Source organism: Salmo salar, chromosome 13, assembly GCF_965601325.2.
Source record: "Salmo salar chromosome 13, fSalSal1, whole genome shotgun sequence".
Classification (NCBI taxonomy): domain Eukaryota; kingdom Metazoa; phylum Chordata; class Actinopteri; order Salmoniformes; family Salmonidae; genus Salmo; species Salmo salar.
Genome location: NC_138303.1, coordinates 34,453,326 through 34,474,810, shown reverse-complemented (window position 1 = coordinate 34,474,810; position 21,485 = coordinate 34,453,326). Strand labels below are relative to the sequence as shown.

The window sequence follows — 21,485 nt, the reverse complement described above, 5'->3', positions numbered from 1 at the left end:
TAGTTACTACACAATACTAACCTAACTGACAGAGTGAAAATAAGAAAGCCTGTGCAGAAAATATTCCAAAACATGCATCCTGTCTGCAACAAGGCACTAAAGTAATACTGCACAAAATGCGGCAAAGCAATTAACCTTGTCCTGAATACAAAAAGTGTTATGTTTGGGGCAAATCCAATACAACACATTACTGAGTACCACTCTCCATATTTTCATACATAGTGGTTGCTGCTTCATGTTATGGGTATGCCTGTAATCGTTAAGGACTGGTGAGTTTTTCAGGATAAAAAATAAACGGAATGGAGCTAAGTGTAACAGTGTAGGTTCTGTCCAGAAAACCTAGTTCAGTCTACTTTCCACTAGACTCTGGAAGATAAATTCACCTTTCAGCAGGACAATAACCTAAAACACGAGGCCAAATATACACTGGAGTTGCTTACCAAGAAGACAGTGAATGTTCCTGAGTGGCCGAGATGCTGACCTTCTAGGCAGAGCTCCTCTGTGCAGTGTCTGTGTTCTTTTGCCCATCTTAATCTTTTCTTTTTATTGGCCAGTCTGAGATATGGCTTTTTCTTTGCAACTCTGCCTAGAAGGCCAGCATCCCGGAGTCGCCTCTTCACTGTTGAGACTGGTGTTTTGCGAGTACTATTTAATGAAGCTGCCAGTTGAGGACTTGTGAGGCGTCTGTTTCTCAAACTAGACACTCTAATGTACTTGCCCTCTTGCTCAGTTGTGCACCGGGGCCTCCCACTCCTCTTTCTATTCTGGTTAGAGCCAGTTTGCACTGTTCTGTGAAGGGAGTAGTACACAGCATTGTACGAGATCTTCAGTTTCTTGGCAATTTCTTGCATGGAATAGCCTTCATTTCTCAGAACAAGAATAGACTGATGAGTTTCAGAAGAAAGTACTTTGTTTCTGGCCATTTTGAGCCTGTAATCGAACCCACAAATGCTGATGCTCCAGATACTCAACTAGTCTAAAGGCCAGTTTTATTACTTCTTTAATCAGAACAGTTTTCAGTTGTGCTAACATAATTGCAAAAGGGTTTTCTAATGATCAGTTAGCCTTTTAAAAGGATACATTTGGATTAGCTAACACAATGTGCCATTGGAACACAGGAGTGATGGTTGCTGATAATGGGCCTCTGTACGCATATGTAGATATTCCATAGAAAATCAGCCGTTTCCAGCTACAATAGTCATTTACAACATTAACAATGTCTACACTGTATTTCTGATCAATTTAATGTTATTTAATGGACAAAAAATGTGCTTTTCTTTCAAAAACAAGGATATTTCTAAGTGACCCCAAACCTTTGAACGGTAGTGTATATATTGGTTGTGTAAACATTTTTGCAGATATTATAGCATGTGCAGCAAAATGCTCCTGTTTCTAGCTTAAGCTACAACTGTGCAGTAATACCTAACAATACAAAAAGAAATTAAGAAATAGAACGAGCATTTTAATATTAATTTACCAAAGGCAGAGAAATACAAAAAGTGAGCTTTATGCAAAAACAGAGACTTTCTGGAAGCTTCTGATGGCTGTGGGACTGTTGTTGTAAGCCAGGCTTGCCTGCAACAGTTTGGTGCCGGTTGTGATGGGGGTGAAAGAAACCTTTTTCTCAATGGTCTGTCCTGGCTGCAGGAGGTACACCCTACGAGGAACAAAATAGTATTAGAGAATAGCTGGAGTAAAGAATGACAAGGAATGACTGGATGAAATTAATCCAGGATGTCACGATAAGAGCTTTGAACTCCCCTATTCCTTCTACTGTTGCTAAGACCCTATAGAGAGGTAAACTGACAACTTCACGACAACTTCACGAAAACGATGTGTGCGCTTCCATATGGCAGAAGTCAGCGTGTTCTGGTTAGCCAGATTTCTAGCAAGAATGACTAGAAACTGTCATGTGGAGAATCGTAAATGGCTCGTTTCATCTTGTTTTTGATAACATGTCTTGTTTTGAGGTGTTTTGACTGATTTCATGTCAATGCAAATATGGCAAAAAAAAATCACTAGCTAGCTAACCAACATCTGTAACGATGTATTTGAGAGAGGTGCTCATTGTGCAAATGTATTTATGTTTTCAATAAACATTGGAGGCGAAATATAGCTTACATGTTCTCAACAATCTACCCCAACCCCATCAGTTTTTCCCCCATAGTTTAGCACACATCGATTATGTTGCTAAACAACCTCCCTGTCTAAGACAGGCATTACAACCTGTGTGACCTTTTTAGTGAGAGGTCAGATCTCATGATGCAACCAGTTACATTCCATTCCATGAAACTGTCAATCAAGAAGAGCATACCTGGTGACATAGCAAGACCACATTCTTACACTACTTCCTCAAGCCACAAGAACAACAGGTTTTTCATTGTCATTCAAACAAAGAAAGTGTTAAATGTGTTCCAAATAGCTCAGACAGAGCTTATTTGTTTTTATCTGAATAGTTCAGAATATAATCAGTCTTTTGGTCTTCCGGTGGCGATCACTTACTTTGTCTGGTCTTTGCCCTCCATCAAGCCTGAGCCTTCCACTGTCAGCACAGCACTGCTCAAGGGCATAGCGAAACCATTAGTGAAAGAAACCAGGGCACTGTGCTCCTTCTTTTGCTGAATGTTATCCCCTCCAATGACCTGTGGAATAAAAGCACTTCAGGAACCCTGGGAGGTACGTCAAAGCCAGAGTTATCACAATAAAGACTAACCATCAGATCCTCCTCTCCACCCTCTCCGAGTTGGGCATCTCCGGCGCGGCCCACGCTTGGATTGCGTCCTACCTGACAGGTCGCTCCTACCAGGTGGCGTGGCGAGAATCTGTCTCCGCACCATGCGCTCTCACCACTGGTGTCCCCCAGGGCTCTGTTCTAGGCCCTCTCCTATTCTCGCTATACACCAAGTCACTTGGCTCTGTCATATCCTCACATGGTCTCTCCTATCATTGCTATGCAGACGACACACAATTAATCTTCTCCTTTCCCCCTTCTGATAACCAGGCGGCGAATCGCATCTCTGCATGTCTGTCAGACATATCAGTGTGGATGACGGATCACCAGCTCAAGCTGAACCTCGGCAAGACGGAGCTGCTCTTCCTCCCGGGGAAGGACTGACCGTTCCATGATCTCGCCATCACGGTTGACAACTCCCTTGTGTCCTCCTCCCAGAGTGCTAAGAACCTTGGCGTGATCCTGGACAACACCCTGTCGTTCTCCACTAACATCAAGGCGGTGACCCGATCCTGTAGGTTCATGCTCTACAACATTCGCAGAGTACGACCCTGCCTCACACAGGAAGCGGCGCAGGTCCTAATCCAGGGACTTGTCATCTCCCGTCTGGATTACTGCAACTCGCTGTTGGCTGGGCTCCCTGCCTGTGCCATTAAACCCCTACAACTCATCCAGAACGCCGCAGCCCGTCTGGTGTTCAACCTTCCCAAGTTCTCTCACGTCACCCCGCTCCTCCGCTCTCTCCACTGGCTTCCAGTTGAAGCTCGCATCCGCTACAAGATAAAGTAATCCTTCTAACCCCCCCCCCCCCCCCCCCCCCCCCTTAAAAGATTTAGATGCACTATTGTAAAGTGGTTGTTCCACTGGATATCATAAGGTGAATGCACCATTTTGTAAGTCTGCTAAATGACTTAAATGTAATGTAAATGTAGATAAGTTGTTAGAGAGCAACCTGTACCTCTATAGAGATCTGTGGGGCGGTGATGTTGAACTCTTCTGACGCTAGGACTCGCTCTTTGGTCCGTTCATCCTTTATGACCACCGCCACATTCAGCAAGCCCTCACCAACAAGCATGTTCTCATACTCAGAGTATGGGATCTGGTGATGAACTGACAGAACTAGAAGAAGCACAGTAACAATGTAATCACAGTGTCGAGCATATAGGGTGTCTAAATTGAAACAGATTATGAAATATTTATCTTGGAGAAGGGACAAGGGAGATGTTGTGACTCATTACCTGCACATGGTGCAATATGAAGCTGCTTATCTGCCTCCCAAAATGTGCCTTGTGGGCTACCGTTGTATTCTTTGGTTTGAGCATTGACATGTTCTTTCAGAACCTTGGGGACGTTCGCCCTGTTTGTGACTGTGATGAAGAAGCAAATGTTCTCCCCCATCGTTGGCACTTTCTCAATCTTCAGGGAAACCTCCAAACTCTGAACTGTTGCTACGGATAGAGAAAAGGCCAGGTGTGATAAGATAGAGACTACTCTGAACTGCTACGGATAGAGAAAAGGCCAGGTGTGATAAGATAGAGACTACTCTGAACTGTTGCTACGGATAGAGAAAAGGCCAGGTGTGATAAGATAGAGACTACTCTGAACTGCTACGGATAGAGAAAAGGCCAGGTGTGATAAGATAGAGACTACTCTGAACTGTTGCTACGGATAGAGAAAAGGCCAGGTGTGATAAGATAGAGACTACTCTGAACTGCTACGGATAGAGAAAAGGCCAGGTGTGATAAGATAGAGACTACTCTGAACTGTTGCTACGGATAGAGAAAAGGCCAGGTGTGATAAGATAGAGACTACTCTGAACTGCTACGGATAGAGAAAAGGCCAGGTGTGATAAGATAGAGACTACTCTGAACTGCTACGGATAGAGAAAAGGCCAGGTGTGATAAGATAGAGACTACTCTGAACTGCTACGGATAGAGAAAAGGCCAGGTGTGATAAGATAGAGACTACTCTGAACTGCTACGGATAGAGAAAAGGCCAGGTGTGATAAGATAGAGACTACTCTGAACTGCTACGGATAGAGAAAAGGCCAGGTGTGATAAGATAGAGACTACTCTGAACTGCTACGGATAGAGAAAAGGCCAGGTGTGATAAGATAGAGACTACTCTGAACTGCTACGGATAGAGAAAAGGCCAGGTGTGATAAGATAGAGACTACTCTGAACTGCTACGGATAGAGAAAAGGCCAGGTGTGATAAGATAGAGACTACTCTGAACTGCTACGGATAGAGAAAAGGCCAGGTGTGATAAGATAGAGACTACTCTGAACTGCTACGGATAGAGAAAAGGCCAGGTGTGATAAGATAGAGACTACTCTGAACTGTTGCTACGGATAGAGAAAAGGCCAGGTGTGATAAGATAGAGACTACTCTGAACTGCTACGGATAGAGAAAAGGCCAGGTGTGATAAGATAGAGACTACTCTGAACTGTTGCTACGGATAGAGAAAAGGCCAGGTGTGATAAGATAGAGACTACTCTGAACTGCTACGGATAGAGAAAAGGCCAGGTGTGATAAGATAGAGACTACTCTGAACTGCTACGGATAGAGAAAAGGCCAGGTGTGATAAGATAGAGACTACTCTGAACTGCTACGGATAGAGAAAAGGCCAGGTGTGATAAGATAGAGACTACTCTGAACTGCTACGGATAGAGAAAAGGCCAGGTGTGATAAGATAGAGACTACTCTGAACTGCTACGGATAGAGAAAAGGCCAGGTGTGATAAGATAGAGACTACTCTGAACTGCTACGGATAGAGAAAAGGCCAGGTGTGATAAGATAGAGACTACTCTGAACTGCTACGGATAGAGAAAAGGCCAGGTGTGATAAGATAGAGACTACTCTGAACTGCTACGGATAGAGAAAAGGCCAGGTGTGATAAGATAGAGACTACTCTGAACTGCTACGGATAGAGAAAAGGCCAGGTGTGATAAGATAGAGACTACTCTGAACTGCTACGGATAGAGAAAAGGCCAGGTGTGATAAGATAGAGACTACTCTGAACTGTTGCTACGGATAGAGAAAAGGCCAGGTGTGATAAGATAGAGACTACTCTGAACTGCTACGGATAGAGAAAAGGCCAGGTGTGATAAGATAGAGACTACTCTGAACTGCTACGGATAGAGAAAAGGCCAGGTGTGATAAGATAGAGACTACTCTGAACTGCTACGGATAGAGAAAAGGCCAGGTGTGATAAGATAGAGACTACTCTGAACTGCTACGGATAGAGAAAAGGCCAGGTGTGATAAGATAGAGACTACTCTGAACTGCTACGGATAGAGAAAAGGCCAGGTATGATAAGAAACATCAACAACAAAAAATGTCATACATAACAATTTGTTTTTTTTAAGATTATGGAAAAACTAAAACCAACCTCTTTCACATGTTGCATGGGTACCTGAAAAAAAGACAAGTCTGTCAGACATTTGCATCTTGACAGCAGAATAACGTTTCTATAGTTGTGTGTGATTTCATGATGTTAGCGCAGTCTTACTTTCATTACACTTGTAAGCACAGGTGAGGCTCTGGGGTCCATCAGAGCCCACGTTCTTAGTGAGGATGTGAGATCCGACCCTCTGTGTGTCCACACTCCTCCCCAACACTAGCCCATCCCTCACTATCACCGTGACAACGTCCGCATTGACCGACGCATATATGAATGGAGCGTCGTACAAGGCATCATAACGTTTCTTTCTGATGCCTTTCACTGGACACGGACCACAGCAGAATATTCCTGTAAAGTGTTGCAGATGTTATCATTCTATTCACTTAAAGGCATGTCAGAACAATTGGCGGATCTGATCAATAGGCAAACATTTGACGATCAGATATTTCAGAGAATAGAATGAGGTATTTGACCTCCACTTTTCTCCTGGGGAGTTGGATCCAATACCTGCCACCCATCAAACCCTGGGCCCAGGTCTGGTCGTGACATCCAGCATTCAACCCACACATGGAAGTTCCTGGAAATAGACACAGAAATCTATTTATTTATTTAGGACATAAACGATTGCACAAAATACTATCAATTGTTATGAAACCATCTTAGATGACTGAGAGAAAACAAAGTGTTGTTTGTTGCAGATCAAAACATATGACATGTAGAGATATTGAACACCAACCATATGCTGTCCTTGGACATGCTGATTTTTTCCCCGGTATTGGTGTAATATTCCTCGATGACCAGGCTTCCATTGGTGTCATGGGCGGAGTTAAAGATTGTGACAACTCTTGAAGGGATCCCCAAAACTCTCATAACTGAAAAAAGAAAAAAAGCACAGAAAGACAACTCAAGACAATGATATTTACTGTTGTATATTGCTACTGGAACGACCTCTAATGGTGAATAATTTTAAAATGGATAGTCAAATGTCAGTTACCTGTACACATGACTGAGGCAAAGACCCAGCACTGGCCGTACCGTACAGGGCTGAAATTGGATCGGCCCCAGAGCTTTAAGATGTCTGCGCTGCCCGTCCATTGCGTCGGGTTAAATCCATATTTAAAGTTTCCTGACCAGTTCCCCTTCAAGACACCTCGATCATCTTCACAATTGACCTGGTTATAAACAGTTATAAACACAGACACTAAACAAAAAAAATAGGAGGGCATCACACAAAGTCATTGTGAGTGTGTGTGTCATAGATAGAGGGTGGTGTGGTGAGAACACACTCAGGTATTTTGAACATAACTGACTAGTATCTGCGGATATTTGAGGTCTTGTAACTATCAAAGTGCATAAGAGTTTACACACCATGGCACACACAACTCTGCTGATGTAGACAGGGTCTGCACGGAGGAGGTAATCTCCCTGCTTGTCTTTGCTGTGCTGTGGGCTGACCTGGAGGATGTTAAGGCAAATCTCCAGTATCCCCTGTTCATACTACACACAGGAGGAAGAGGAGATGGTGGGGATCAGGTTACTACTGTAGGTTCCTCAAGGAGACACAATGATTAACAATAAATGAAGGTTGGTTTTCTTTGCAGCTACTTACCTGGCCAAATGACCATGGTCTTGATATGACATTGTGAGGAGTGCCCATGTACAAAATTCCAAAGTCATTTTTAACGTACTCATTTCTCTGGTCTTCAAAAGGGATGTACACTGCATCATCTGAAAAATACAAAATCCCAGTCAATGATGATAACAGTAGTGGTCATCATCATCATCATCACCACCACCACGACCACATGAACCTACACTGAAGCCAGGGGTTGCACAGCAGGACAAAGCTTCCTATGGCGATGCTGCGTTGCCCATCAAGACACACAATGTGGACTTGGAGGTCGTAGAGTCCCACAGGAGCCTTAGCAGGGGAGCAGACGTGGACAGTAACCGACTGAGAATGCCTCTCCCCTGGGTGGATATGGGCACTCCACCGAGAAATAGACTCATCCTTCGACAACATGACAGGGATTTCAACAGACAGCCCACCTATACAGCAGAACAGTCAGAAAAGGTGAGAAATAGCCACAGGCAATAACTGACAGAAAAAATATTTTCATCATATGTCCTGAACAGGTTTTAACAGAGAGGCGATAACAAATAACTGCTAGGAAAAGCGTAAAGAGTTCACATCAAATATTGGCCTGTAGCCTACCTAGCAGGGCAGTAAAGATGAGTGTCTCCATCTGTGGGTTGAACACTCTTCCATGTAACAGCATGGTGACTTTGAAAGGCCTCCCGCGCCGTACCACCAGGTGCCTGGAGCTCAGGCCCAGTGTCTGGTGGGCCGTGTGGTTGTCATGGACCTCCAGATTGACATGCTTCAGCCTCAGATCTGCTCCGGGGAATAAACAGAGTGACACCAAGAAGATGAGGGACGCAGACAAACAGTTTCTCTTATCAAACAGCATAGACATGTACACTCTGCAAGAAAACACACCGCTGGAGGGCAATGTGAGAGGGGTATGCACTGTATATTTGCAAGTGGAACAGAGTGTCCGTGTTTGTGGGAGAAAGATTATAGGCCACACTACACTGCACTTTTGATAGCTATTCCAACTTAAGACATCTTGTGACAAATGTCACATACTTCTCTGAAAACATTTAGCTGCCTATAATTATAAAGGCCATTTAATGAATAACCTTCAGGCCTGTCGGAAATGTTTCTGGTATAGTTCATTTATTAGCATCTCTCAATAAGAAGAGATAGTGATGTTACCTCAAATAACAGCTGATACCTCCTTAAACAAATATTATTATTATGTGTTTTTTTAAACAGTTGCTCAATCATACTGTTGCTGAATGGCTATGACAACATTGTATGACAGGAATGCAGTACAGCCCAATCTAACAAGGAATTGTGTGTATCTGTCTGTGCTGTGTGCAATCGGAATCAATGGACAGTAGTGTTGCTCCTACAATATGCCAATGCCAGCCCAATTTCCTTGTAACAATTACATTTAATTGCTATCTCATGGATTTGTTATTTGTATATTGCCAAATGCTAATACGTGAAATAAAAACAATGGCATAACAATGACATAAAGAAAATATATTACTAAATATTCAAAAGCATGGTTCCCTTATTGAACAGGATTTAACAGACTCAAAAGTGAATTAAACAAAAAGCATGGATTTATGAGGATACATTTGATAAAGCACACCACACTATCAATATATGCATTTATTTATCTACTTTAAACTAAAGTTTCTGAACATATGAGAAAGACAAGTAGTATAGGTGCACAGCAGGAAAATCAAAGGCAGAGTGTATTCAAGGTTTAAAGTAACTGTCCAGTGAAAATCTCACTTTTAAAAGTTAATGGTCTGTTAACTCATACCTAAATAATGCTGTTGACTCGTCCTATACTCGTATTTGTGGCCAAAGCATAAATGGGAGAGAAAAAAACCCTTTAAAAAACCCACTTCAAACTTGTATCTCAAAGAGAACGTTTAAAAAATGCTTGCTATTTCCTCATAGAGTATGATGTCATTCTCCTGAGGAGGATGAGCTGGCCAATCAGCAGCCGACTTGCATTTTTAATGACTGGTATGCGTCCACACCATTCTGTTGGGGTACGCCTACACCAATCCAACACAGAAAAGCTGCTTTTTGACATACTTATTTAGCATTTTTTGAAAGGAAATCTATTTCACTTATATTGTAAGTAATAGGTAATATTTCATAGACATTTGGAAACACTGGACAGTTAGTTTATAAACGCTTCAACATTTTGTAATTTCCACTTAAAAATGTCAGACTTGATTTGCCCTAATGAAAAATGTATCCTCGACAAAAATGTTAATGAATTATAATCCACATTTCCTGTTGCTGCAGGATTATTTTCCTGTTGTGAGAAACTGGTCAAATTAAGACAGTATATCTGTTAGTAAAAAAACAAACAGACCTGTTTGCTGCTGGTGTGTGTATCGCATGGTGAGCATGTCTTAATTCCCCTAGTTGTTTGAAAGTTCCAGGGACAGACTGCTCCTCCTAGAGTGAGAACCGGTCTGTGATGAGAGAGAACTATGTGCCGAGACACTGTAGGCAAATGAGACATGACCTGCTACAATCTTGGGAGGGGACAATGGCAGGGGACCAACATAGCATAGCATAAGTTAACAGGTACTGCACATCCCCTCATATGGATAAACATTATCTTTATCAACTCTTAGAGACATTGTTCCACTAGAAAATTAACAAATAACAGTCAACCGATGTTTGATTCATTGCCTTGTGTGTTACTGATGTACATTTATGACAAGCCATGTAGGAATGCTTGGGATGTAGTCTTATCAGTACCTCTGCTTCGCCTCACTGAACTTCAGTCATATTTTACTTTACATACCTATTCTTAGCAGAACTTGCTTTTAACACATTTTGTAGGGTCAAATCAAAATGTTTTTATTCTTTAAAAAACAAAAGTTGAGGCAAAGTACATGTTTGAAACCATTTGTTAGATTGGTACAAGTAATTATTTTTACCACGGAATTTATGGCAAAAATGTTCATGTTCTAACATTGTTATAAAACAAAGCGCAGAACAATGTGATTTTGACTGCAGCATCAGTTTCCTTGTTTCCCTTACGCGTTGTTAGCACAGTGGCTGAATTGTCAAGAACAGTAGCCTGACGGCCCACCCAAATAGTAGTAATCCACAACTTGCAGTTAAGAAATTCAAATCTAACACTTTCATAAACGCCTCAATTTTACACACAGCATAACACCTGAATTCAATCCATACACCAGACATCCTGATTGTTTTGTTTTTTTATAAGGCACTACATGAGTCTTGCAGAAAAGAGTTGTGACGAGGTTCATGATAATGACAAAATAAACAAAACATCTCACATTAAAAAATAATTATTAGTTCAGCTGCCATTTCAAGAGAATCGAATTGAAGGCTGAGACAGTCCGACCATTAATGTGTGTGCCCCTTGTAATTAGCTTATGGAAGGGTTTTTAATAGGCACCCACAGGTCAGAGAAATAAATAACCCCATGAGGGGAAATAAAACAATCTTGGGAATATAAACAGAGTACACCAAACATTAGGAACACCTTCCCAATTTTGCTTTAACCTAGATTCACCTATGTCACGGAAAGAGCAGGTGCTCTTAATGTTTTGTGCACTCAGTGTATATCCTGCCATTACCATTTGCCAACATACTGCATGACTTTTTAAAATGCATCTGAAACACAACTCTTACTGTAAAAGTCTGACTGTTCCTTACACCTGAGACTATGGCTAAAATGTCTAATATAACAAATTCATTATTAGCTTAACATGCTAATATTCCAGCTGATAATCACATCCATATCCCACAAATACACCTGCACAAACCACTTGGGGGGGGGGGGGGGGGGGGGGGGGGAAGCTGTACAAAAACATGATTTGTATATAAATAAATTAAATAGCCAACTAAAACTAAATTATTTTGCTAGGCAACTTAAGTGCTAGTACGGTCTGTGCTGTACAATTCTGTATTTTAACCACTTGGGTATGCTTCTTTGTTCTGAGATGGTATGGGGTGTTCCCATAGAAACAGAACCTCATTCTAGTTCTTTGGGTTTTCCTTTCCACCACATTGTCAGAACTCCAGTGGGGTCAGGTCGCCAAAGTCACAGTCAAACAGTTCGCTGATGCCCTCGTGCTCCTCTAGACCAAAGTGGTAGTCCTGGCTCTGTGGAGGGGACAGGTTGATGAAGCCATCCAGTGGGTTCCCAAAGCACTCCCCACCGAGGAAGTCAGAGGACGGCAGGGGTGAAAGGTCAAAGTCCGGCAGCACTCCCAGGTTGGGGAACGGGTCGCCTTCCAGGAATGCTTCTGAAAGACAGAAATAAAGGGAATGCACTTTTAGTAGCCATTGGGGAATGTTAATGGATTTCTTGGAGAAATCTCAGACATTCCTGAATCTCAGGGTGACAGTGTGACACTAGTGAGAGGAGCTTACCCGCTTCACGACATAATGGCAGAGGGGAGGAGTTCTGTTGGGACGCAGCTGTTGATGTAATTTCCTGTGTGGTGCTGCACTGTGGTTGTTCTGCATGCTGGGGCATTGTCTGGTCTGTGGCTTTAGAGGGGCTGATGCCTGTCACTGGGCTGCAGACACCAGAACTGTCCTCTGGACACAGGAAGACGTCGATGGGACCCCGAGTGCTCTTCAGGGAGACCTGATAGCCCTGCCAGAAGACGACAAAAGAATAACAGAAGACAAATCAACATTTGTGGTTGAAGTTTAAACCACATTAACTGGAATACAGTATTTGGTCCAGAAAAAGAGGGTTGAGCAAGTGTCCATTGTTATTTTACCCTCCCACATACCTCACTGGGCTCTGAGACTTGCATCTGGGTCTCTGGAGGGGCTCTGATTACCATCACCAGCTGGTCAGGAGAGTCAAAAGACTTCCGCAGATCCTGGCACATCACATAACCCAGCGTGCCATTATGTTAAAGAAAAACACTGCCCTATAATGCATATTCAAACACATACAGTAAAAAAAACAAGACAAAAGGATATTCCTTGTTCTGGGTATCCTCAGTGAGGAGTCTCAGCTGAAGGTTACACTTGGTAATGAGCTCATCCAGTTTCTCCTCCGCCTGTGTGAAGTCAGACACCTCTTTCTGTAGTTCCTGGTAACGGGAAACAGACGCTCCATCAATGCGGTTCCCCCTGTGACAAACAGAATGACCTCATAGTTAGGATAATTGAAAAAAGTTTTTCTAATACAAATATCCTGTGGAATCATTGATGTATGCATTGACTCATATCTGTAGAGGCCAGCACAATAAGGATTGTAAGCCAGAAAGGCCAGAACACATATTGTCATACTGCATGTACAGTACAAGAGTTCAGACTTACAGCCATTGTATGTTGTTCTTTGATTTCTTGGAGATGAGCTGGATACCCTCCAGGACATTGGTGATGTCATAGATGCGCCTCTTCTGCACTTCCAGGACCTGCGAGGCCCAGTTGAGGTCCACCACCCCATCGGGAGACTGGGCTAGAAGGTCCAAGAAGCGCTTGGTGGTCAGGTTCAGAGACGTGTCATAGCGAGACTTCTCTGTCGAAAGCTTTGGAACTGACAAAGAAAGGGAGACAGGAATGAAAATACTTGTATGTATATTACCTTTGGCCAAAATTATAAGTTACAACTGAATTAACATTAATAGTTATATTTATTTAAATTGTGAATGTAAAACAGGGGGTCTTGTACCTCTAGGAGGTGCTGGTGTGGATGTTGGGGCTCTCCCAAGAGAAGGGGGGCGAGAGGTGCTCACATATTGGTGATCACTGTCCAAGTCCAGCTTCCTCTTCACCTGAAGCACAATTTATTAAGGGGGGGGGGGGGGGGGGGGGGACAAGGTAAAAAGTTAGTATGGATGCATTCAGATAATTATTTCTCAGACACACTTTCTGTAGTCAGCGTACAGGGATAACCTCATTCTAGTCACACTCCGGCCAACACCCATATCAAAATGGTCAGTTAACTACCGGTGGTCGTCCCAAAGTTGGCCGTCGCTGGTCCTGGGCCACATCTGCAGGGCCTTGGGGGGTGGCGAACAGAAGAATCTCTCCAGTGTTGCTGGGGACTGCAGAGTTGAAGCCCACATTGCTGGGAGTGGAGATGATGACTATTTGGTGGTCCTCTGAGAGGCCAATACTCCCAGCATTCAGAAGAGACTCAAAGTCTACCAATAGATCCTCCGACGTCTGACCTGACAGGAGCGTCTCTGACATCGCACACACAACTGGGGTGCTCTAGTCCCCTAGATCGTGTTGGGGCAGAATTCAAGTCCAATGGCTTGGTATGGTAGTATTAGCACCTTTTGACATATGTCATCTCTAATGTATGTGCATAAGTGTAAACGTATTGAAAGAGTTGGCTTTCAAATACTGAGGTTAAACATATCTAATATTAACAGTATCTTGCTGACAATCAAGCTTCCACAAAGCTGACTCATTCGAAAATGTATTGTCAAATATAGGGCGTGATTCCTACTAATTAGCCAGCTATAAAATAACGTTGAGAGAGTGTTTGAGGTTCCTGGCAGCTTCAGTCTAATATACAGTAGTTAGTCTGAAACCATACAATACAGCAACACTTATGGTATATTGATAGTTGAAAAAAGTGTAATGAACAAGCACCAACGTTAGCTAGCGTGCTAACTCGCTGCGAAGTTTTTCTAACTAACGTTAGGTATTTTCATCTTTCCAATGAGTGCGGCGAGGCCACATCTAGCAACTCCTTCCCTTTGTCCATTGTTGTTAGCTAACTAGTTATTTACTGTAGCTAACGTTGATGTTTGGAGCAAGTTGTAAACATAATGATAATAATTTGCTTACTGTGTTGCTAGCGAACAGAGTTAATTGAAAACTGTATCCAACGACCTAGAAAAGTTGAGCGAGTTAGTTAACTAGCTGGCTTGCTAGTATTGTTAGCCAAGAAATTGGGTTGTGTTCGCTTCAGGGTTAACTTTGAACACAACTCAGTTTCATACGAAACTCACAAGCAAAACATCAGCTACAACAAGTCAACAATCCAAATAGTTATTACTCTTCCTAACAAAACTGCACTAGCCAGAACGTCTAGTTTCCCTTGGAAGAATAAATAACCGGATTTATATAATGCGTTCTTTCAAATTACAAAATTTGGGCAAGTTAGCATGCTAGCGAGACACAGTACTAGCAAACTCAGTTCTTCACCCACTCGTTTTGGTCAACACACCCAGGAAGCAATACCGCAAAACTGAAATAATGACACATATTCACACAAAAAAAATCTACATATCCGATAAACGAATCATAAGGATCGTTTCAATGAACACCTTGACTATAATCCATGCACAAAATGTATCATCTGAGCCCCAAATCAACTATGATATTTTGTGCTATTATCCCAGCTGATCAGAACAAGAGTTGAGGTTTACCCGCCAAATCCTTTAGCCGCGAAATTGGCATGTGCATGAATATCACGATTTCAATTGGCTGAGTGAATGCGCTCCGCTAAAGTCAGAATATCCTAGACTTGTCATTGGTTCCATGAAGTGCCACTCTGTGTGATACGACGCTTTTCGTTGTTTTGAATGGGAAAATATGTTTTTGGCAGATAAAATGTGAGAAAGTGTATATTGGACTATATCCTAACTCATTTGATTCACTTTATTCTTTGGTAACTATTTTGTGATGCAAATCAAGAGGGGTGCAGGAGTTACCGCCGAGTTACCATAGCCATTGACATCTGACTTGGGATCAGCTTGTCCTACCCAAATCCCAAAGTAAAAAGACAAGACAAATTCTGTTGGAACTGGTCCTGAACCAGCTGTTGGGAATCCGCCCACCTAACTTTGTTGGACACGCAGTCGTATTAATTGAGCGCCTACACACAGAAGAACTACAAGATGGCGCAGGCTATATTTGAAGTCCTGGAAGGTATCAATACATTTGATCATATTCACACCTTTATTTTAGCAACATGCTAGTGGGTTTTAAGACAACGTTTCTAGCAACAGTGCGGTTACTTTATGTTATCTAGGAGGTGAAGTTACGTAATTGTGGTATGATAAAGCCTTTATAATCGATGCCAGACAGCTAGCTAGTTATTATTTCGTTGAGCGAATTTTTATAATCTTGCATACATTCTTTAGATTTGCTTGTGGTAATACATTGCTTTTCCCTTGGTTTGGTAATTCGTTGAGAATAAACAACTGCCACTTGAGCTAGCGAGCATTTACCACCACCAGAAAATGGCAGGAATCGGCAGTCTTGTAGTCGGAAAGAGCAGTGGCGCACCAGTCCTATCACGCATTTTGATTTGTTCATGTCGTACTATGATATATATACCCCATGATTTGCACCGTTCTGACCCCCAGTTATATTATTCTGTTCCAGGGATGGACAACCAGACAGTCCTGGCTGTCCAGTCTCTGTTGGATGGCCAGGGAGGTGTCCCTGACCCAAACAGTCAGAACGTCTCAGGCTCATCTACCATTCAGTCAATGGGTGTGCGCTTCTCTCCACTTCCCCTTTATCCTCTTGATCAGTGCATGACTGCATTGTGTTGATCATAGAGAGGAACTACTTTAACACACATCAAACATGCATTCTGCATCTCCATTTATTGCCATTGAAATACTTGAGTGTTGATATATCCCCAATTGTTCTCTACAGACGACGAAGACGTTTTTCTTTGTGGGAAGTGCAAGAAACAGTTCAATTCATTGCATGCCTTCATGACCCACAAGAGAGAGCATTGCCAGTCCAATGCCCCCTCCCTGTCTACAGTATCACTGGCATCTAGTAATGCCTACACCCGTGTGCCCTCCATTAGCTCTGTGCCACAGACCCCCGCCAACAGACAGGTGGGTACTTATGTTTGTTATTGTTAGCTGAGATGTTTATTACTTAGTCTCTTCCCAAAGTGGAGTACCATGAGTGAGAAACTAGTTACTTATCTCCTGTACTTAGCTACTGTATGGGCCAGTGCGTAGTACCATCACATCCTCTCTAGAACAATAATTTGCTTGCATTGTAAATGCTGGCTAATGCAGTCTTCCTTTTTTCTTTGTTTTGCCATCCACATCAGGTATCCACATACATTACAGTGCCTCCATCTCCTCTTACTCACACACTTGTCCAAGGCAATGTTTTAGTGAGTGATGATGTTCTGATGTCTGCCATCTCCGCCTTCACGTCCATTGACCAACCCATGGCAGCTTTGCAGCCCCCTATTCAGGTAAGTGGTGTTCATATAATTAAGATTCTTCTGGCTGTATTCACTATATACAGTTGAAGTCTGAAGTTTACATACACCTTAGCCAAATACATTTAAACTCAGTTTTTCACAATTCCTGACATTTAATCCTAGTAAAAATTCCCTGTCTTAGGTCAGTTAAAATCACCACTTTATTTTAAGAATGTGAAATGTCAGAATAATAGTAGAGTGTTTTATTTCAGCTTTTATTTCTTTCATCACATTCCCAGTGGGTCAGAAGTTTACATACACTCAATTAGTATTTGGTAGCATTGCCTTTAAATTGTTTAACTTGGGTCAAACGTTTTGGGTAGCCATCCACTAGCTTCCCACAATAAGTTGGGTGAATTTTGGCCCATTCAGAGCTGGTGTAACTGAGTCAGCTTTGTAGGCCTCCTTGCTCACACACGCTTTTTCAGTTCTACCCACAAATGTTCTGTGGGATTGAGGTCAGGGCTTTGTGATGGCCACTCCAATACCTTGACTTTGTTGTCCTTAAGCCATTTTGCCACAACTTTGGAAGTATGCTTGGGGTCATTGTCCATTTGGAAGACCCATTTGCGACCAAGCTTTAACTTCCTGACTGATGTCTTGATGTTGCTTCAATATATCCACATCATTGCCACCCCCGTGCTTCACGGTTGAGATGATGTTCTTCGGCTTGCAAGCCTCCCCCTTTTTCCTCCAAACATAACAATGGTCATTATGGCCAAACAGTTCTATTTTTGTTTCATCAGACTAGAGGACATTTCTCCAAAAAGTATGATCTTTGTCCCCATGTGCAGTTGCAATCCGTTGTCTGGCTTTTTTATGGCGGTTTTGAATCAGTGGTTTCTTCCTTGCTGAGCGGCCTTTCAGGTTACGTCAATATAGGACTCGTTTTACTGTGGACGTCTATAATATTTTTTCCGAGGTCTTGGCTGATTTCTTTTGATTTTCCCATGATGTCAAGCAGAGAGGCACTGAGTTTGAAGGTCGGCCTTGAAATACATCCACAGGTACACCTCCAATTGACTCAAATGATGTCAATTAGCCTATCAGAATCTTCTAAAGCCATGACATCCTTTTCTGGAATTTTCCAAGCTGTTTAAAGGCACAGTCAACTTAGTGTATGTAAACTTCTGACCACTGGAATTGTGAAACAGTGAATTATTATAAGTGAAATAATCTGTCTGTAAAAAATTGTTGGAAAAATTGCTTGTGTCATGCACAAAGTAGATGTCCTAACCGACTTGCCAAAACTATAGTTTGTTAACAAGAAATTTGAGGAGTGGTTGAAAAATGAGTTTTAATGACTCCAACCTAAGTGTATGTAAACTTCTGACTTCAACTGTAAATCTAGTTTACTTTCCCTTCTCAGAGTAACCTGAGTATGCACACAGGTGCATCCTACCTCCAGCACCATCAGCAGTCCTCCCACTCTCTCCCACCTGGACAGTCTCAGCCTCTGTCCTCCCAGGTGCTGTCCAGTATCAGCAACTCAGTGGTCCAGGTCTACAGCACAATGCCTCAAATGTCTGTGAGTGGTAGTGCAGAGATTCACACCCTGGGCTTGCAGCCGTTCCAATCTGTACAGGTGAGCTTTTACTAATGCAATCTGTACTTTGCACAGAATGAGGAGGATGACAGACTTGTTTATTTCCATGTCTGTACTCTGCAGTGTTTGGGCAACATCCTAAAGATGTTGGACCATTAGTTCAAGTGTTATACATGGCCAGGTTGCAGTTGTAAATGAGAACTTGTTCTCAACAGGCCTACCTGGTTAAATAAAGGTGAAATAATAAAATAAAATGTATTATTTATGCCCCACAGGTCCCCAGTCAGTGTGTGGAGAGCCAGTCATTCAACACTCCTCCAGTATACAGTCCTGGGAAGCAAGGCACCAAGACCAAAACCTGCAGCATCAATGCAAACCTAACTGAGCTTGAAGAGTTTGACAAGGTGATCATTCCTAAACAACCCAGAAATGGCAAGAAAGGCCAGGATGGAGCAGCAGGTATGATTTTGAGAAACAAATGTCAATATACATATAGGTCTATATCCTAAGAAATTATTCTTTATATTACATGTTTCTCATTATTGGCTAAATAAAATGTTGTCCGTTCTATGCGTTGGCTTTTCAGCAGAACAAATGAAAGGAAAGTCCCAGAAGCTGAAGTGCAATTTCTGTGACAAAGTCTTCTCCAAAAACTTTGATCTCCAGCAACATATCAGAAGGTGAGTTTCACAAATCGAGTTCACCAAACAGAAAAGCACTATCCATATGCATTGAATCTACCCAGGATAAGAATATCACGTTTTATATTATAGTCTTGGATGTCTCCACAGTCATACAGGGGAGAAGCCTTTCCAGTGCATTGTATGCGGCCGGGCCTTTGCCCAGAAGTCTAATGTGAAAAAGCACATGCAGACACACAAAGTGTGGCCTTCGGGAGTGGCCAATTCAGTGTCCAGGCTGCCCATCACAGTCAAGGTGGTACCACTGTGTGCAGAGGAGGTCATGGAGCAACAGGAAGAACAGGAGGAACAACAACAACAGAATGAAGAGGAGGAGCAGCCAGGTAATCATCTCACTGTCTAATCATGATCATTTCTCTATAGGCCACTAAGACCTTTTAAGGATGACATTGTGCCAATAAGTAATGATTACCAAAATCCAAAGTCAATGAAATATGTAATCTATAAGGGCTTAAGTATGTATTATAAATGTAGATTGTGTACTGAATGTGTGTCCAGAAGCCCCAGGTGAGCCTGAGGAGAGAGACTGTGACTCCCAGACTGATGTGGACAGCTTGGGAGATGGTGACTGCAAGCAGAAAGGCCAGCAGGCCCAGACCAAGCAGATTATCCTGATCGACAGCTCCTACCAGTGCCAGTTCTGTGCCGGCAAGTTCAGCACCTACTTCCAGCTCAAATCTCACATGACCCAGCACAAGGGGGAGCAGGTGAGTCCACATGGCCAGAGGGAAGGATCTACCGGGAACAATAATGAAGCATTCATGCACAAGCCTTATTATGCACAGGGGCAATCAGTGCTAATATTATTTGGCAAACTTTTTTTGTCCTCCGATGCACAGTTATTCAAATATGAATCTCTCCATATCCCAGTCTGCTGTCCCCACTTGCTTCAAAATATTCACCATTGTTGCTGTACCAAAGAAAGCGAAGGTAACTGAACTAAATGACTATCGCCCCGTAGCACTCACTTCTGTCATCATGAGGTGCTTTGAGATGCTACTTGACCATATCACCACCTTACCTGACACCCTAGAGCATATCGCCCCAACGTATCCACGGCCGATGCAATCGCCATTGCGCTGCCCTATCCCACCCGGACAAGATAAATACTTATGTAAGAATGCTGTTAATCGACTAAAGCTCAGCCTTCAACACCATAGTGCTCATCACTAAGCTCAGGGCCATGGGTCTGAACCACTCCCTGTGCAACTAGATCCTGGACTTCCTGACGGGCTGATCCCAAGTGGTGAAGGTAGGCAACAACTCCTCCACCACGCTGATCCTCAACACGGGAGCCCCACTGGGTGTGCTTAGCCCCTTCTACTCCCTGTTCACCCATGACTGCGTGGCCACGCACGTCTCCAACTCAATCATCAAGTTTGCTGAGAACACAATAGTGGTAGGCCTGATTACCAACAACGATGAGACAGCCTACAGGGAGGTGGTGAGAGCCCTGGTGGAGTGGTGCAAGGAAAATAACCTCTCCCTCAATGTCAACAAAACGAAGGAGCTGATCGTGGACTACAGGAGACAGCAGAGAGAGCACGCCCCATTCCACATCGACGGGCCGCAGTGGAGAGGGTCAAAAGCTTCAGGTTCCTTGGCGTGCTGACAACCTGAAATGGTCCCTTCACACAGACAGCATAGTGAAGAATGTACAACACTGCCTCTTCAACCTCAGGAGGCTGAAGAAATTCAGGCTTGGCCCCTAAGACCCTTACAAACTTCTACAGATGCGTCTTTGAAGCTATCTTGTTGGGCTGTATCACCGCCTGGTACAGAAATTGCACCGTCCTCAACCGCAGGGCTCTCCAGAGGGTGGTGCGGTCAGCTTAATGCATCATTGAGGGCACACTGCCTGCCCTCCAGGACATCTACAGCACCGGTGTCACAGGAAGGCCAAGAAGATCATCAAGGACCTCAGCCACCCGAGCCACGGCCTGTTCACCCCACTACCATCTAGAAGGTGGAGACATTACAGGTGCATCAAAGCTGGGCCCAAGAGACTGAGAAAGGTTCTATCTCCAGGCCATCAGACTGCTAAAGAGTCACCACATGCTGGCCTCCACCCAGTATCCGGTACTCAGTGCTGCACCTTAAAAACTGCTGCCCAATGTACATAGTCATGAACACTGGTGACTTTTTAATAATGTTTACATACTGTATTGTAGTCATGGCTCATCCTATATAACTTATTTTAAAACATTTCTGGATTGTGTATTATTTTTTTTTTAATTGCTAGGTATTACTGCACTGTTGGAGCTTGAAACCGGCAATAACATCTGCAGATCTGTGTACGC

At 43.1% G+C, this 21,485-nt stretch overlaps 3 protein-coding genes across 4 annotated transcripts in view; 1 reads left to right on the top strand and 2 right to left on the bottom strand.

Moving 5' to 3' along the window:
* Positions 1-972: 972 nt before the first annotated feature.
* LOC106566900 (protein-glutamine gamma-glutamyltransferase 5) lies at positions 973-10,470 on the bottom strand. 2 transcript variants are annotated; one of them, XM_014135471.3, is made up of 14 exons: positions 10,102-10,470; positions 8,349-8,528; positions 7,949-8,182; positions 7,743-7,861; positions 7,502-7,630; positions 7,128-7,305; positions 6,870-7,005; positions 6,607-6,710; positions 6,242-6,481; positions 6,122-6,145; positions 3,970-4,179; positions 3,690-3,850; positions 2,503-2,642; positions 973-1,657 (listed from the first exon to the last, which is right to left on the bottom strand). In XM_014135471.3, exons 1-14 carry the CDS (start codon positions 10,136-10,138, stop codon positions 1,507-1,509), a joined length of 2,043 nt encoding a protein of 680 aa, XP_013990946.1. In that variant the 5' UTR covers positions 10,139-10,470; the 3' UTR covers positions 973-1,506. The 2 variants fall into 2 exon arrangements, with proteins under 2 accessions (XP_013990946.1, XP_082816130.1); XM_082960004.1 differs by lacking the exon at positions 10,102-10,470 and adding an exon at positions 9,535-10,062.
* Positions 10,471-10,582: 112 nt separating this feature from the next.
* Positions 10,583-15,149, bottom strand: e2f1 (E2F transcription factor 1). The gene is made up of 7 exons (XM_014135472.3): positions 13,689-15,149; positions 13,411-13,513; positions 13,056-13,275; positions 12,714-12,866; positions 12,518-12,632; positions 12,147-12,375; positions 10,583-12,019 (listed from the first exon to the last, which is right to left on the bottom strand). The coding sequence occupies exons 1-7, from the start codon at positions 13,932-13,934 to the stop codon at positions 11,784-11,786; spliced, it is 1,302 nt and encodes a 433-aa protein (XP_013990947.1). The 5' UTR covers positions 13,935-15,149; the 3' UTR covers positions 10,583-11,783.
* Positions 15,150-15,541: 392 nt separating this feature from the next.
* Positions 15,542-21,485, top strand: part of znf341 (zinc finger protein 341) — an 8,146-nt gene continuing 2,202 nt past the window's right edge. Inside the window, exons 1-9 of the mRNA XM_014135469.3 lie at positions 15,542-15,626; positions 16,086-16,196; positions 16,365-16,555; positions 16,780-16,929; positions 18,308-18,523; positions 18,760-18,943; positions 19,071-19,164; positions 19,276-19,508; positions 19,684-19,892. Coding sequence (XP_013990944.1) covers positions 15,596-15,626; positions 16,086-16,196; positions 16,365-16,555; positions 16,780-16,929; positions 18,308-18,523; positions 18,760-18,943; positions 19,071-19,164; positions 19,276-19,508; positions 19,684-19,892 — 1,419 coding nt within the window. The 5' untranslated portion in view covers positions 15,542-15,595. The remainder of the gene's footprint in view (positions 15,627-16,085; positions 16,197-16,364; positions 16,556-16,779; positions 16,930-18,307; positions 18,524-18,759; positions 18,944-19,070; positions 19,165-19,275; positions 19,509-19,683; positions 19,893-21,485) is intronic.